General features: G+C 35.7%; 2 protein-coding genes across 2 annotated transcripts in view; one reads left to right on the forward strand and one right to left on the reverse strand.

The window, feature by feature from the left end:
* LOC127834312 (uncharacterized) overlaps positions 1-15,443 on the forward strand; it is a 134,585-nt gene that overhangs the window by 104,249 nt on the left and 14,893 nt on the right. The window lies entirely within an intron of this gene.
* On the reverse strand, positions 1,992-4,221 carry LOC127834313 (uncharacterized). The gene is made up of 3 exons (XM_052360056.1): positions 4,105-4,221; positions 3,050-3,120; positions 1,992-2,152 (listed from the first exon to the last, which is right to left on the reverse strand). The coding sequence occupies exons 1-3, from the start codon at positions 4,203-4,205 to the stop codon at positions 2,016-2,018; spliced, it is 309 nt and encodes a 102-aa protein (XP_052216016.1). The 5' UTR covers positions 4,206-4,221; the 3' UTR covers positions 1,992-2,015.

The following is a 15,443-nucleotide window of genomic DNA, read 5'->3' on the forward strand; positions in this document are numbered from 1 at the left end:
TAATAAATGTGAATTCTATATTGTTTTTTTCGAACTTAGCCCAGATATCATTAGCTCAAATATTCTAACAAAGTTTCATGAGCATTGGACGAAAAATGTGACTTCAAGTGTGTTAACAAGGTTTTACTATAGCCATATAAGGAAAACTGCTCGCCCCCTGGCGGCCATGTTTTTTAACAGACTAGAACCATTTTCGAACTCATCCAAGATATTATTAGGACACATGTTCTGACTAACTTTCATGCAGATTGGACAATAAATGTGACTTATAGTGTGTAAAGAAGGTACATGTTAACGACGGACTACGCTGTACGGACAAAAGGCGATCACAATAGCTCACAATGAGCACGTTGTGCTCAGGCGAGCTAAAAACTAAACTAACGCACAATATATCATTATTTTACTTATCAGGTACATTAAATTTAACAAAATTAGATAAAAAATATATAATTTACTTTTGTTCTTTTCCTTCATTTTAGAGCTCACATCAGCAGACAATGTTGCCGCCTTTGACCGGACAACAGAAGATGTCGATGTCGCGGGAGCTACATAACAATTTCGTTGTTGTGTTATTTCAAATTTTGAATGCTAAAATTAATGTGTATACTTTGTAAGTACTGGTACTATTGGTTCTTCTAACCGTACCCAGGAAACGTGATTATGTTCTCGTTATACTCATGTATTTCTGTGTCAAGTACTGGTTCTACCCAGGAACATGACTTTATTATGTTGTAAATATGTTGTTAAATTAGTATGTATACTTTGTAAGTACTGGTACTGTTGCTTTTACTAACCCTACCCAGGAAAATTACTTAATTTATTGTTATATTCAATTAATATACATTCATAATAAGTACTGGTTCTACCCAGGTTTTTTTGTTTGGAACCATTAAAATTATTACATACATCAGTGTAATAATATTACAGACACCCATTTGTTGTTATCAATTTTGCCTTTAGCTAAGCGAAAAAAACTTTCAAACTTTAAAGTTTTTATTTTATTCATTGAATACTGGATACAGTCCTTACAGCTTGATTCGAAATGAAACTTTTCATCTTGACTGAAATGAAAAATTATATAATTGGTGATTATTTTTTTTTGCTACTTCTGCATGGTAAATTTGGGATAAAATTTGAACAAATTTGGTAGAGGACTATTAGATGTCACTACATACCAAATTGGATAGCCCTAGGCCGGATGGTTATGGACAAAAAGATTTTCTAAGTTTTCACCAAAAGGCCTTCTTTAAGCATATGTTCAATTTTGTGACCCCCGGGGCATGGTCAAACTTGACCCCAGGGTCATAATTTGAACAAACTTGGTAGAGTACTATAAGATGCCACTACATACCAAATTCCGTAGCCCTAAGCCCAATGGTTATGGACGAGAGATTTTGAAAGTTTTCACAAAATAGGCCTTATATAAGCAAATTTTCAATTTTGTGACCCCCGGGGCAGGGTCAAATTTGACCCTGGGGCATAATTTTAATAAATTTTGAAGAGGTTCACCCCAGGAACATTCCTGAGAAATTTCATCAGCATTGGACCAGTAGTTTAGGAGGAGACGTTTAAAGGAAAAGTTAACGCACGCACGGAAGCACGCAAGACCGACACAGGACCATGACATAAGGCCGCTGTAAGTAGAAATACATATATTATTGTTTATAGCAATTGCAATCTTAATGTGTGTATGTATTTATCCCATCATTATTCAATCATCAACCAGAAGTCACTTTATTTCTATAACTTCATATAATGTTTTACAGATGTTTTCAGCAATTTGTTTGTGTTTAATTTTGAATGAAATCCATAAACATGGGGAAATTATATTACAAGAATAACCTGTATTGATTCCTAATAAATTATAATAAATATTACGATTCAAAACACCCAATCATAAATAAAGGTGCACTAACATACATGGTTTCTATGAATGAGCATACGCCCAAGACCTACTTGCCTTCTGGTCCTCCAGAAAGAACAAACCGAACATAACAATGATATGTGGATATACCTTAGGTTTCAATTCCTCCAATTATTCCATCCAATTGTGGTCTGTCTATGAGGAATTGAAGTATCAATTCCTCAGACGGTTTGAATGGTTTTGCTGGCCCACCACCAGTTTTCTGACTGTTCTTAAATTTGTCCCGTACTGAAACCGGATTGAACAATGATTGATGGTTCTATATTACAAGACAAAAGCATTTCATGTTCATTATTGAAAAAAGGATTAAACAAAGTTCTAACCAATTAAATTTAACAATCCTTAGAGACAAAACAATTTTGTGAAATTAAATTTATAAACAAAGGGCGTCTGTTGATAAATTATCAGTTTTATAATAATTATTTATTTAGAATATAAATCACATTTAGCTCATAATAATAAATAATGCATTTACATTTTTTTTTAATTTCAATACATCATTTGGCAGGTTTATAATATTCCCTTTGAAAGCTTAGTACTTCCCTTGGCTTTATTTTTCGACTTCTGACCTAGAAGGATCACCTTGACCTTTTACTAATCAAAATATGCAGCTTCATGAGATACACATGCACGCCAAATATCAAGTTGCTATCTTCAATATTGCAAAAGTTATGTGCAACGTTAAAGTTTTCGGACAGACTGATTGACTGACTGACGGACAGTTCAACTGCTATATGCCACCATACAGGGGGCATAACAATGTGCCTGGTCAGCAATGATATTATTTAATTATATACTTTTTTCTTATAATAAAGTAACAGATACAAATTATACAACATGTACATGGTTTTAGGCTCGTTACTTTTAAGCGGAGCCACCAAGATACATATATACATATATTAATGTAAATCAAATGCTATCAAAGAACAACAAACATCAAAGTTCTTCATAGTAAATAGCGTTTAATGTGCTTTATGCATTTAACAATAAATGTGCTTGTTGAAAATGCTTATGGATAGTTATTTTGCATGTCAACTAGCCCAAAACAGACTAGAGCTTTGGAAATCATTTTGTTGAAACCTGGTAAATTGTGTAAAAAAAACTATTCAATATACAAATATGTACCTCTTGTTTTTGGGTTTGCGAACATCTTCATAACTTCTTCGACCGTCCGGTCCCCTTGAAGCTTACCTGTGCTAAAAATTGAAACAAGTGAATTATGTTAGTTACCAATTAAATTTGGTAGAACAAGAGCTGTCACCGTTGTAGAATGACATATGCCCCCTATAAACGCTTTGAAGTTATGAGCATTTTTCGAAAATTAAATGCAGATTTCGAAACATAAACGTGGACCCTAAGTTAAACGTCAAGGTCACCGGGGTAAACAATTTTGTGGGTATGAAAAGGCCTTGTCCATATGCACATGCACACCAAATATGAATGTTACATCTGAAGCGACATAGAAGTAATGAGCATTTTTCGAAACCTAAAGGCAAAGTGTGACAGACAGACAGACTAACCGACGGACAGTGCGATCATTATATTCCCTCCTTTGGGGGCATAAAAACCGAGTACAGAGATCTATTTTTGTACAATATAGGCATGGCATTACAATTACCATGTATTCAAAATAAACAAACTGATGCTATAAATTCCAATAAAACTAATGAATGTAAGTATCTATCTAATTGTGTTTAAGCGTTACAATACACTTAATAAATATAATGTCCAATAAATACTGCTCTTCGACAAATACTTGCTAACCAGTACATAATATTTTAGTTTCCTCACGATACGGAGTGATGAGTAATTAAGAGAATTTAATATTTTGCGATTGGAGCAGTCTATGATGTAATTTCAGTATTTTCAATTTAATAGTGTGAATACTGATCTCTAATGTTTCAAAAATAAAAACAATGTTATTATTTAATGCTTTTTCAACTGTTAATTTCAAGTTTTGATTGGAAGCAAAAAGGATGTCATGCCGTCAAAAACAATAGGCAATGCACAGGTTCAAACTGAAATCTGTATTGCTTATTTTAAATGTTATTCTTTGCAATGAGTTATTCATTCAATATACTATATTTACCTACAAGTATTAACTTAAATAATAATAGTAATAAACCACAGAAATGTAATGAATAAATTCATATGAATATGCACACGGACTAGTTAATTACCTTCGCAAGTCTGCCCATATTGACTTCCATATTTCGCCTCGCATTGCTTTTCCATTTGAGCCTTTAAGTTGGCCGTATAGATCATCGTAATTGTTGATCATTTGCTCAAAGAGACAGAGCCTCTCGAACTCCGAAACATTATCAGATCTGGGCATCGTCGCAGACGAAAAGAAAACTGACAATGTTTCCCTTAAAAATGATATAAATAAATCTCTTTTTGAAGAACGTCACTTACATCTTTAACACATAATAAATATTTGAGTCGAGACGGCAAGTTGATTCGGACTCAACTGAGATGAGTTTTGAGGTCGTTCGTGAGCTCCTCGTCATTCTCAATTCTCAGGTGAGTGGGAACTCAAATCTCATCTGCTGAGTTGAGTTTAAAACCTGAGAACGTTCGTGATACTAGGCCATTTATCACTACGCGCAGACAATGCTAGGATTTTTTGCTGCGTTTACAACATGTTCCCGGCGACCACGGCAATCACGTTTCGGGCCACCATGGAGGAAACGGGATGAACGTGAGGCAACTTAGGGGGACGGAATAGCCAAACGTGACACAACGGGGTTGTCGTGGTTGCCGTGCCAAAATTTTGAACTGTCAAAACATTTGCCACGGCAGTCACGGCGGAAATGAGAAACGTGATAGAACTTGTTAAACGCAACACAACATGACAGTACGTAGCAGGCCGTAACAGAACCCGAAAAGTGTCCGTACTCTGACGGGAATCCTTTTCATTCCCCGACATGTTAAGTTTCTATCACGTTGTGTTACGTTTTGTTACGCTTTGTCAAGATAACTACGGCAAGCTAGGATATTTGATAGCCGTTTTGCTACGTGTTTAATCCGACCCGTTACGGTGTGTTGCGTTTTGCAGGCAGATGCGTTACGGCCAGTTGAGTTGTTGTACGGTCTGACACGATTCGCGCGGTCTGAAGCTGAGTATATAAAAGCCGTGCTTCTCAGGAAACTTTCATTTCAGTCTGAACACTCGATGAGCAAACATGCCACCAAGAAAGTGCCGAACAAAGGCTACCCCCTGCGCTGCAAACGACGTTCAAGTGGAGGAACAACCTGAAAGTACTTGCCTTCCACCAAATGCCTCAGAGTCAGTGCCAGTTTCAATCCAGGTGTAAGGGAGGAGCGATACTTCGTATCTTGTCTTGAGATGACTTGAGATATCCGTTCAAGGATCTCGTCGAATAGTTCTGAGGGCATCCTCAGATAATTCTGAAAGGTGTTGATATCTTCGTTGCGGAGTTCCCTGGTAAGAAATGCATCAAAGTGCCCCTGCTGCTGCCTTCTAGCTTCCGATAGCCATGGACGAAACCACAGGGACCTTGGCCTCATTTTTCGTCTTTTCCCGGACTTTTTTGCTTCTTTCAGCTCTTTACAACGCAAAGATTTTATTAATGCTGCAAATAAGCAGGCAAACATAAAATCATCCTTGTCGTTCACATCCATGTCACTGGAATTATTTTGTTATAATAAATACTGTTGCTTGAGTTTTCTTTTATACCGGGAGCACAATCGTGCCCGAAACCTCTCGGATGTCCACGTTTGATCCGCACGGTACCTTGACAGGACGTGACAAATGATAGGCTAACGTTAACAACGTATCAGACCTGCATGACAAACGTAAACAACGTGCGGGAACTTTACAGAACGCATCGTACCTTGAATCAACATTTATACATCCGTGGCAGACCGTGGATGAAAACTTAGCGCACCGTCGAAGGGCCGCGTTTCCGCTTCGACGGCACGTCACGGATACCTTGATAAACCGTGAGGAAACTTAGCACAACCTACCAAACCTTGTATTAAAGGTCAAAAATTGCAAAAGCCACACGGCGCGATACGTTTCGGACAAACGGGACTGCCGTGGTTGCCGGGAACATGGTGTAAACGCAGCATTTGTCTCAAGGAATCGAACACAGGCGAAATACTCCAATTTGGCCGCAAGCAAATGGGGAGATTGAACGTCAGACCCGTTCAATACTAAAGCTATTTGACCTCGACGATTACCTGATAATGTTTCGAAACACACCCCATTCAGTAACGAGTATGTCACCTGCTGAGATGCTGTTTGGTCGTAAGATAAGAACATGCGTTCCTGAAATTAAAACGTAAGGCGGGATGATAGCGAAATCCGTGATCGTGATTCCGAGAAAAAGGGGAAAGAGAAACTATACTCCGACGAGCAACGCAATGCGAAAGAGAGCAAAATATCAGACGACAAGGTTTTTCTGAAGCAAAATAGAAACAATAAACTCGACACTCTGTTCAGTTCCAATAAGTACACGGTTATAAATAAGAACTGGAATAGCGTGGTTGTACGTGCCGATGATTGTACCGAGTATCGCCGAAATGTAACGCATATAGAAAAAAATGAATGAACAAAACCCTCTGACAGACTCAAATGTAATCAATTCTACAAGTGAAACTTGTCAAACTAATGTATCATCCGCGGGTAAAGACAGACCGATAAGGGTTCGGAAAATGCCCGTGAAATTTAATGATTTCAAACTGGTGTAAATGCACCGCTAAATAAGCATGTAATTTAATGTTATTCATTCGAGACAGCACACGTGCTGCTTATCCAGCGGATGCTACTAAATTTATATTAAACCGACATGCGTATCATGCTCCGAGTGTAAAATTGCTTATAAACGGGAATTGATTAACAGCCAGTGTGACCGCTCATTACTGTCAAGTTAACGATTACAGGAAATTGTGTGAGAACATTGCTAGCACAAGCGGCTTGCTATTTTATTTTCATTGATAAAATGTTTTAATTTGTGATGTTTTGTTTTAATTAAATTTAGTTTAGATTGTTTGATAAATGCATGGTGTAATTTGTTATTATGAATTGTTTGTGAATGTATGTGTTTATGTTTAGAGTATGTATTTGTTGATCATGCATTATTTGGTTTGAAAAAAAGAGGGATTGTGGTATAGCTTGCACTGGTCACGCCTACTTGCAGGACACGCCATCAGCATGAATGCCTCTTTGGTAGCATGTCCAGAGACAGACTGTTTTGTATGCTTGACGAGTACGGATGTAAATAAAACCAGTATAACTTTCAATGGTGTTTGTTCCTTAAATGGAGTTCCTTTAATGGTGATAAATAGTGTATTCTGTAGAAGAAACACTACAGGAGCTATCTCAAGTAATTTGTAATTATATGTTCCTATTATCAGATGGTCTAGACGGATATTTGATCAATTGCATCCGCGTTCAATGCCCCAAATAGAACATCTAAATAGGAAATTTGACAATGCACAATCAAGGATGTTAAGTTCATAACTATAAGTAATCATGTTTATGTCATTATGTGTATCTAAAGTGAAATAAAACTTTTGCTTAAATTTAAACTTGAAATAAACGGATATATCTTTGATTTAAATATAGGTTAAATAATAATTTACTACTACTAGTACTACTACTACTACTACTTCTAATAGTTGTATAAGTAGTAGTAGTAGAAGTAGTAGTAGTAGTAGTAGTAGTAGTAGTAGTAGTAGTAGTAGTAGTAGTAGTAGTAGTAGTAGTAGTAGTAGTAGTAGTAGTAGTAGTAGTAGTAGGCGTAGTAGTAGTAGTAGTAGTAGTAGTAGTAGTAGTAGTAGTAGTAGTAGTAGTAGTAGTAGTAGTAGTAGTAGTAGTAGTAATAGTAGTAGTCATTGACAAGGCTAACCGACGTTGTTCACATCAATAAACTTATTGAACAGGTTTATAATTACTTCTGATTCCAAGTCAGCGCGGATGCTATGGCCTTTTTAAACAGTCGATCCTCGCTCTGGAAAAACTGCGCTTATTGCATTTTCGTAAACTGTCATTCCTTATAGGCCCTTGCAGATCACTCAGACTTAACAGGGACGACACTTTCCGCTTGTATTGTTATTTTTGTTTAAAAGAAGTATTTTCCCTGCAGATATCTAGTTAAAGTGGTTAGCAACCCTGATAAGCCTTGGCGGAATGCACAGGCTGATCGGGGACGGCGCTACATGCTGATGGATTTAACCTCGTTTTCCTATAGCTCGGCTCAGTAACCAATGCGAGGTATCAATATGTATCGTTATTTCCGTAATCGGGTCAATGAAAATATAAATGCTGTTTATGTATAACCATCTTTAATATCCGACGTTCGTTCAAATACCTCCATTAAATGTATTGCAAACGGAATATAATGTTGTTTAATTTCATGCAATCATCTAGACTTGACAGCAGTTTATTTTCCTATATATTGGGTAAGTACCGGATCCGTGCCATTTGGGAAATATAGCACGAAAAAAATGACATTGGGAAAATTCGCGTCGTGAAAACTTCAGATTTAGAAATATGGGTTTTTTCAATTTCTTTATTCAACAAACCTATCTAAATATTCGTCATTATAAGAGATAATTGTATTTGGTCAGACAATGCACTTAATTTTAGAATATGTAAGTTGTTCCTCTCTTAGTAAAATGTCATTCATTGGCTCTATATAAAGAAGGCAAACTAATCGCTGGCGGAAAATAGCTCTCGTCTGTAAGGTGATATATGTATAAATATCGCAAGTTGTTTTGTTTATCGGGAGCTAGTTCGATTCCTATATGCACAGTATGTGGGTAAACTCATTTTTATGTTATATGAAACGTTATACTATGTGATTATATAATTTTGTCTCGTTTTGTTTTTCCTCTGCTACATTTTCTTTCTAGCGCAAGTTGTATCTATATTTCATACATATGATTTATTCCCGCAGCAAACTTGTTATCTCATTATTTTTAACGAGGATATATACTCATTATGTTAATTAATATTTCAAAATTTAACGCTTGCTGAATTCCAACCAGACATTGATTGTGACTTTAATTATCATGTATTTCAATCATTCAGAGCTCTGCGATTTACATGTACATGACTCAAGCTGTGTTTGCGCATTTGTTGAACAGACTATAAATCGAGGCCAATATACTCGGTACGTGCGCTCGAGGATTGCTAACAAACATAAAGCCAATACTTATATGTACATTAACAAATATATTTCTGAATCCGGCACGAACTATGATTTATTGAATGTTATACTATGTAAATTAATGAATATATCTATGTATATGAAATGCAAGTATTGTTAAACTTTAAAAAGTGTGTATTCATATAGATTTTTGAAGGATATAAAATAATCATCAATATGAAAACGGCGCATCGAACGCAAGCCTGAATAGGATTGCCGCTGTAAAATAAAATAGCGCATAATACAAAAAAAACGTAAAAAACATATAAGTATAAAACACATTTCGTATAACACAAATATCGTATAACACAAATAACGTATGCCACAAAGTGAACAAAACACAATAGCGCATAAAACAATAGCGTATAACACAAATAGTGTATAAAACAATAGTGTATAACACAAATAGCGTATAAAACAATAGTGTATAAATACAAATACAAATACATGTCAATTATATAGCGCAAAAAATATTATAAAAATATTCTATTGCGCTACACAAACATTGCACTTTGGTTATCCGTGAAAAAGATTAAACAAATGAGTTTTAAGTATTGATCTTAAACAGCCCTCATTGTCAATGATTTTTAAGTGGCTTGGTAGATTGTTCCACCACTTCGGGCAAACAACAGCTAAAGATCTATTCACCATCGTATTTCGCCTCCTAGAAACAACAAGATTACAGTCACTTTGTGATCGAAGTCTATACCGACTGTTTGCTGGGGCAAACATGTCTTTCAAGTAACCTGGAGCATAACCATGGACAACACGAAAGACCATAACCAGGACTGTACATGATTCTAGCTTTTAATGGTAGTCAGTGGAGTTGTTTCAAGACTTCAATACTTGGTTGATCAAATGACGCATTCAGGACCACTCTTGCGGCATGATTTTGAGTCCGCTGAAGCTTTTGAGTCTGGTAAGCTGGTAGATCGGTGAATAAACCATTGCAAGAGTCAACATGAGAGTGTACAAGACCATGCACTAACTCCTCCGCTGACTTCTGTGTCAAATGTCTGCGTATAGCTTTTAAATTACGCAATTGCATTTGGGCAATTTGGCACTTTTTCGTGATGTGAAGGTCAAGGTTAAGAGTGTTGGTCATTGTAACACCAAGATCTCTCACACGGTCTACTAACTTAACCATGCATCCTCCAACACCCACACTTGATATGGACATTTTTGATTATTGTTGCCTTGGTCCGTATAAAATGATTTCTGTTTTTGATTGGTTCATTTGCAGCTTGAAAGTTGTCATCCAGTTTATAATATCCTTGAGACACGTATCAAGTTGTCGTTGAACGTATGCTTCATTTTCATGATTCCCTGTCTGAATCTTGAAGGCAATCTTGTGGTCGTCTGCATAGCCATACATATCAGCTTGATACTTCTGAACCACCTTGTTGAGGGCCGATATATACAGAGTGAAAATCACTGGTCGAGCACAGGAGCCTTTGGGGACGCCGAATCTCAAAGGCTCAGTGTCAGATAAAGATGGTTCTATCAAAACTTTCATTGTTCTGTTAGTTAGGTATAACTCAATCCATTTTAATGGGGTACTTTGGGTTCCAAACTCATTTTTTGGAATTTGAATAAGAATAGGAATATCAATAGTGTCAAACGCAGCACTTAGGTCTATCATGATTACAATGGTTATTAGGGTTTTGTCTATGGTTTCCAAAAGGTCATTGTACATTTTTACAATGACTGTATCTACTCCATGATGTTTTCGATAGGCACTTTGATATGTTGGCAGGAGGTTATTTGACTCAATTTGGTTGTTTATCTGATGTATTGCAGCCTTCTCAATATTTTTTGAGAGAAATGTTAAATTTGACACAGGACGATAATTTTGCAGTTCAAGTGGTGCCTTCTTTAAAAGAGGTTTAAGGACAGCTCCCTCCACTCGTCAGGAAACACACCAGAAAGCATTTAGCGGTTGACGATTTCAGTAACAACAGGTGCTAGTTGTGTAAAAGGAGCTTTGAGTTTAGTTGTTAGAAAGATATCCAATTCACATGTTGAAGGTTTTCATGAATAGACCAGTTTCGAAATATCATTTTCTGACATAGGCTTGAATTCAATAAACATGTTCATACCAGAATCCTTGAAAGTACCTATAGATCTATTGGAAGATGATGGGTCAGTAGATAGCGTATCTGGATCATTCCTTAACTTGATTATCTTGTCTGCAAAGTAACGCAAGAAATCATTTGCAAGCAAGACTGCACTAACGTGACACGGTAGTGGATTGACTTTTGACCTTCCTAGTAAATCAGATGTTACCGCATAAAAAATTTCTTGATGTTTCCAGCTGCATCACCTTTTCTATCCTGGTAATAACCATTCTTCTCCCTTCAAACTTCAGCAATATACATGTTTCGTACATGGTTATAAACTTTTTTTGTCAGATTTTGTTTGCAAATATATGTTCTCTATTGATCACCGATAGATTTTCAACTGCTTCAGATAGCAAGAGTACCACGGAAGCAGTGGTCTGCAGACTATCGATCGTTCTTTTAGAGGAGCGTGCTTTTGGACAATATCTGACATAGTGTTTGTGAATTTTCAAACAATATTGTTGACATCGGACGTCTCATGAATAATATCATTCAAACTGTCAAAGTCCTTTTGTAAATGATCAATGGATATTGATTTCAAGCTACGAGATATGACGTGTTTTCTCGTTAAAGGAGGACGAATTTGATCAATTGTACAGCTGACAAAGCAGTGTTCTGAAATGAAATAGTCCGTGACTGGTTCCGAAACTTTTACATGTTGGGCTTCCTGCTTTGTTACAATGAAATCGAGTGTAGGGCCACTAGTATGTGTCGGGATGTGGAAATGGTTGTAGTAGTCCGTATGACTTCAGACATTCAGTAAATTGTTTAGAGTAACAATCAGACTTGTTGTCATGTAGATGTTAAAATCCCCCAACAGAACTTGAGACAAAGATTTTGATGTTATATTAACAAATATTAAAATCAAATGGAAATGATTTCTCGTATCAGTGTTTGTGATTTCGAATTCAATTTCATACAAGGTTGTCCTCTGCATCAAAATCCAAGACCACAGCTGAGAATGTAAAATGCTTTAAGTACTGTTCATAACTGAGTCGACCTCATTTAATCTGAACAATCGGCATTTCAAGGCGCCTCTTAAACGATTTTATTTTGCTATTCTGAAGTACTGAATCTGCAATACAGTAGAACCCCTCTAAGCCGAACACACCCGGGACCGAGAGGAAATTCCGGTTTTGAGAGGATTCCGGATTTTTAGGGGATTTTGACACTTTTACTTTAAGAAGGTCAATTACATAGCTTTATGTGGAAAAAACGCACACTTGCAGAAAATTGTGATATTTTATTTATACATAACATTCGTTCATATTGCATCACATAGCAACAACACATGTTACTTAATCTGTTGATTCAAAAGCAATATAAGTCACAATATAGAGTAACATATCTGACTCGTTGCGTGCGTGCATTTCTGTGTGTGTATTATTGAATTAATGAACTAAAATCATTATCATTTACTTAATTCATATCAGCGACCTAACAATTATTTATATATATATGCTCTAGTTATATTACTTATCTTTGTAAATAATATAATGGCTGTATTGAGTTGCTTCATTTTGATCTATTGTATGTGTATATACTCGATTTAATTAAATGTTTATTATCTGGATTATATACTTTGCTCTTCATAATAGGAGGACAATACAATTCTATCTATGTATGTAGTTTAATTTTGTCTTCTAGAGACAATGTCACGCGCATTCGCTTAGAATGAGGTTCGGACAGTTTTAGTCTTTGTTATCGTAATTGCCAGTTTGAAAATCTAAATGAATATCTAAATTCAACTGATTCAAGAACAAAGCGATACACTATTTTATATGACAATAACTTAGCAATTGTAATTAACAACTCAAAATTGAATAACATTAAGCTTATTAAAATTTAGCATGGCTTTCTACAACAAAAACCAAAACACAATAAATAACCATTTGTTGTCAGTAATAATAATCAGTATAATAACTTCAATTGAGCGTTATGTACATCACAGGCAAAGTATCTTTATTTTGTTTTGCGATATTTAAAGTTTGCAAAATTTTCGACAACCTGTATTAATATTACGCGTCGTTAATCCGTTATTCAAAAGTTGTTGACTCTAGGTCTGGGTGCAATAAACCGGCCCTGAACGGTTTAGAGAGGTAACATTACAAATGGAATAACCCTAATGTGATTTAAAGAATGACCGGCAATCGGAATTGAGGGGATTCCGGTCTTGAGTGCCGAATCTGTTATACATGTGTAAATGGTTTTGTTATAGTAATTTTCTTTGTGTTACAAAATTCTTAATCATTCACAATCTCTGTATTTGTAACGTTGTTTTTTTATAGTTTAATTATTAGGTGTTTCCTGTATACATGTATACTTATCCCAAAGTTCAACTTTGCTAATGACAGTCCCATCAGTCAGTTGTGTAAAAAGCCAATAACATGGTTAATGACGATTTGCGGGATAAAGTACTTGATTACCTAGTTATGGATAATGCAATTGATGCCCTCGTGTGTGGACTATGTTTCTAAGATAACCGTATTCGGTTAATGGTGTGGTAACAATACGCCACAGTAGGATGTTCAATATATACATGTATACTCAATTCAATAAGTCAGACAGGAGATTGCTCATAAAGATTATGTTGAGTGGTAACCTTTGCAGTATTAAATGAGGCACTCTGGATCAGCAGACGATTTATTTCATAAATCAATCTCTGGGTTAATGGTCGCCATCTTTCGAACTACTTTCAAAAGTACAACAACAACAATAACAGTAGAAGACAATTTTAATTGCGAAAAGTTGAAAAATTGAGTACATGTGTCACGGTTGTTGAGTGAAATAGTGTTATTTTCAACTGTGTATGAAGCATGTGAACTGGTAGTGGAATAACCGAATTGTTGGTGGAAATGTAATTTAGAAATATATCTAATAATTCGTCATCGTGTAGAATAATCATCAGCATCATTTCTGTGGAACATTGCACTATTCAAAAAACAAGTGTTTCATAGATATGGTGCTTTTGACATAGTTCACTAACCATCAAGACTGAAATGATTCATGCACACAGGTAAAGTAAATAATTGAATTTGTGCAGAATGTTTATTTTTTACAAATTAATATTTAATTTGACCAATTTATTTTAGATTGATTGCACTGAAACTCAAAGTCTAAGGCTTAGTTAGACACTTAAGCCAGTTTTCTGAGAAGAAACAATACTTGTTCAGAGTATAGCAGGCTCATGCGGCCTCTGTTTTATTTATTTGGCCTCGGCCTTTAACCTGGGTCGCTTTGATTTCAGGTGTTTAGCCCCCATATCAACAAGGCTCTCGACCCTATATGTAGTTATTCATATTGTTTAAAGATTTTGAGAACCCTCACTCGGTGCCAGTGGGGATAAAACAGGGACCTTCTTATAGCTAGATGAATGCATCAAATATGCAGGCAACACTTTATAATCAATAACTTTATAATTGATGATTCTGTTCTTTTAACAACATTACTAATTTACCAAAACAATGTGAAACACATTTTTATGCCCCCAAAGGAGGGCATATAGTGATCGCACTGTCCGTCTGTCTATCCGTCACACTTTGCATTTAGGTTTCGAAAAAATGCTCATAACTTCTATGTCGCTTCAGATGTAACATTCATATTTGGTATGCATGTGTATATGGACAAGGCCTTCCCATACACACACAAATTTTGACCTCTTTGACCTTGAACTTAGGGTCGGCTTTTAGGTTTTGAAAAATGCTTATAACTTCTATTAAAGCGTTTATCGGGGGCGTATGTCATCCTACGGAGACAGCTCTTGTTTTTGCTACTGTCCTCTGCACAAACCATGATATATCTGCATATATGCATCCAACCAAATCAGTAAAACTATTTGTCACTTAATTACAGTAAACTTATTGCATGTTAACTTTTCAACAATATATATATATGTACATGTATATATAATTATATATAACAGATCTTGAAAAAAACTCACATCAAACTTCAAATTGTTTTAGTAAATTATAGGCTTTAATTGGTATTGTGACATTGACACCACTCATGCATGCGACTATACAATTATACAACTATGGAGCACATTATTTATGAGAAATTCCAATACATCAACATATCGTCTCAGATTTAAGGCAGATAATCTAGTGCTTTTTTGCTGCCATTTTTACTATTACACATTTTTTCATTTTATGTTATGATGCATTGATCTTGTTTCTAAATTAACCAAGCAATCATGTTAAACTTTTGAAGAAAGATGTTGTC

Source organism: Dreissena polymorpha, chromosome 6 (genome assembly GCF_020536995.1).
Source record: "Dreissena polymorpha isolate Duluth1 chromosome 6, UMN_Dpol_1.0, whole genome shotgun sequence".
Lineage (NCBI taxonomy): Eukaryota > Metazoa > Mollusca > Bivalvia > Myida > Dreissenidae > Dreissena > Dreissena polymorpha.

Excerpts from the sequence above, each read along its gene's own strand:
- LOC127834313 (XM_052360056.1), bottom strand. The coding sequence starts at position 4,205 with ATGATCAACAATTACGATGATCTATACGGCCAACTTAAAGGCTCAAAT. Across the intron at positions 3,121-4,104 it reads ATATGGGCAGACTTGCGAAG|CACAGGTAAGCTTCAAGGGG; the intron begins GTAATTAACTAG and ends TTCAATTTTTAG. Across the intron at positions 2,153-3,049 it reads CGCAAACCCAAAAACAAGAG|TACGGGACAAATTTAAGAAC; the intron begins GTACATATTTGT and ends ATCCGGTTTCAG.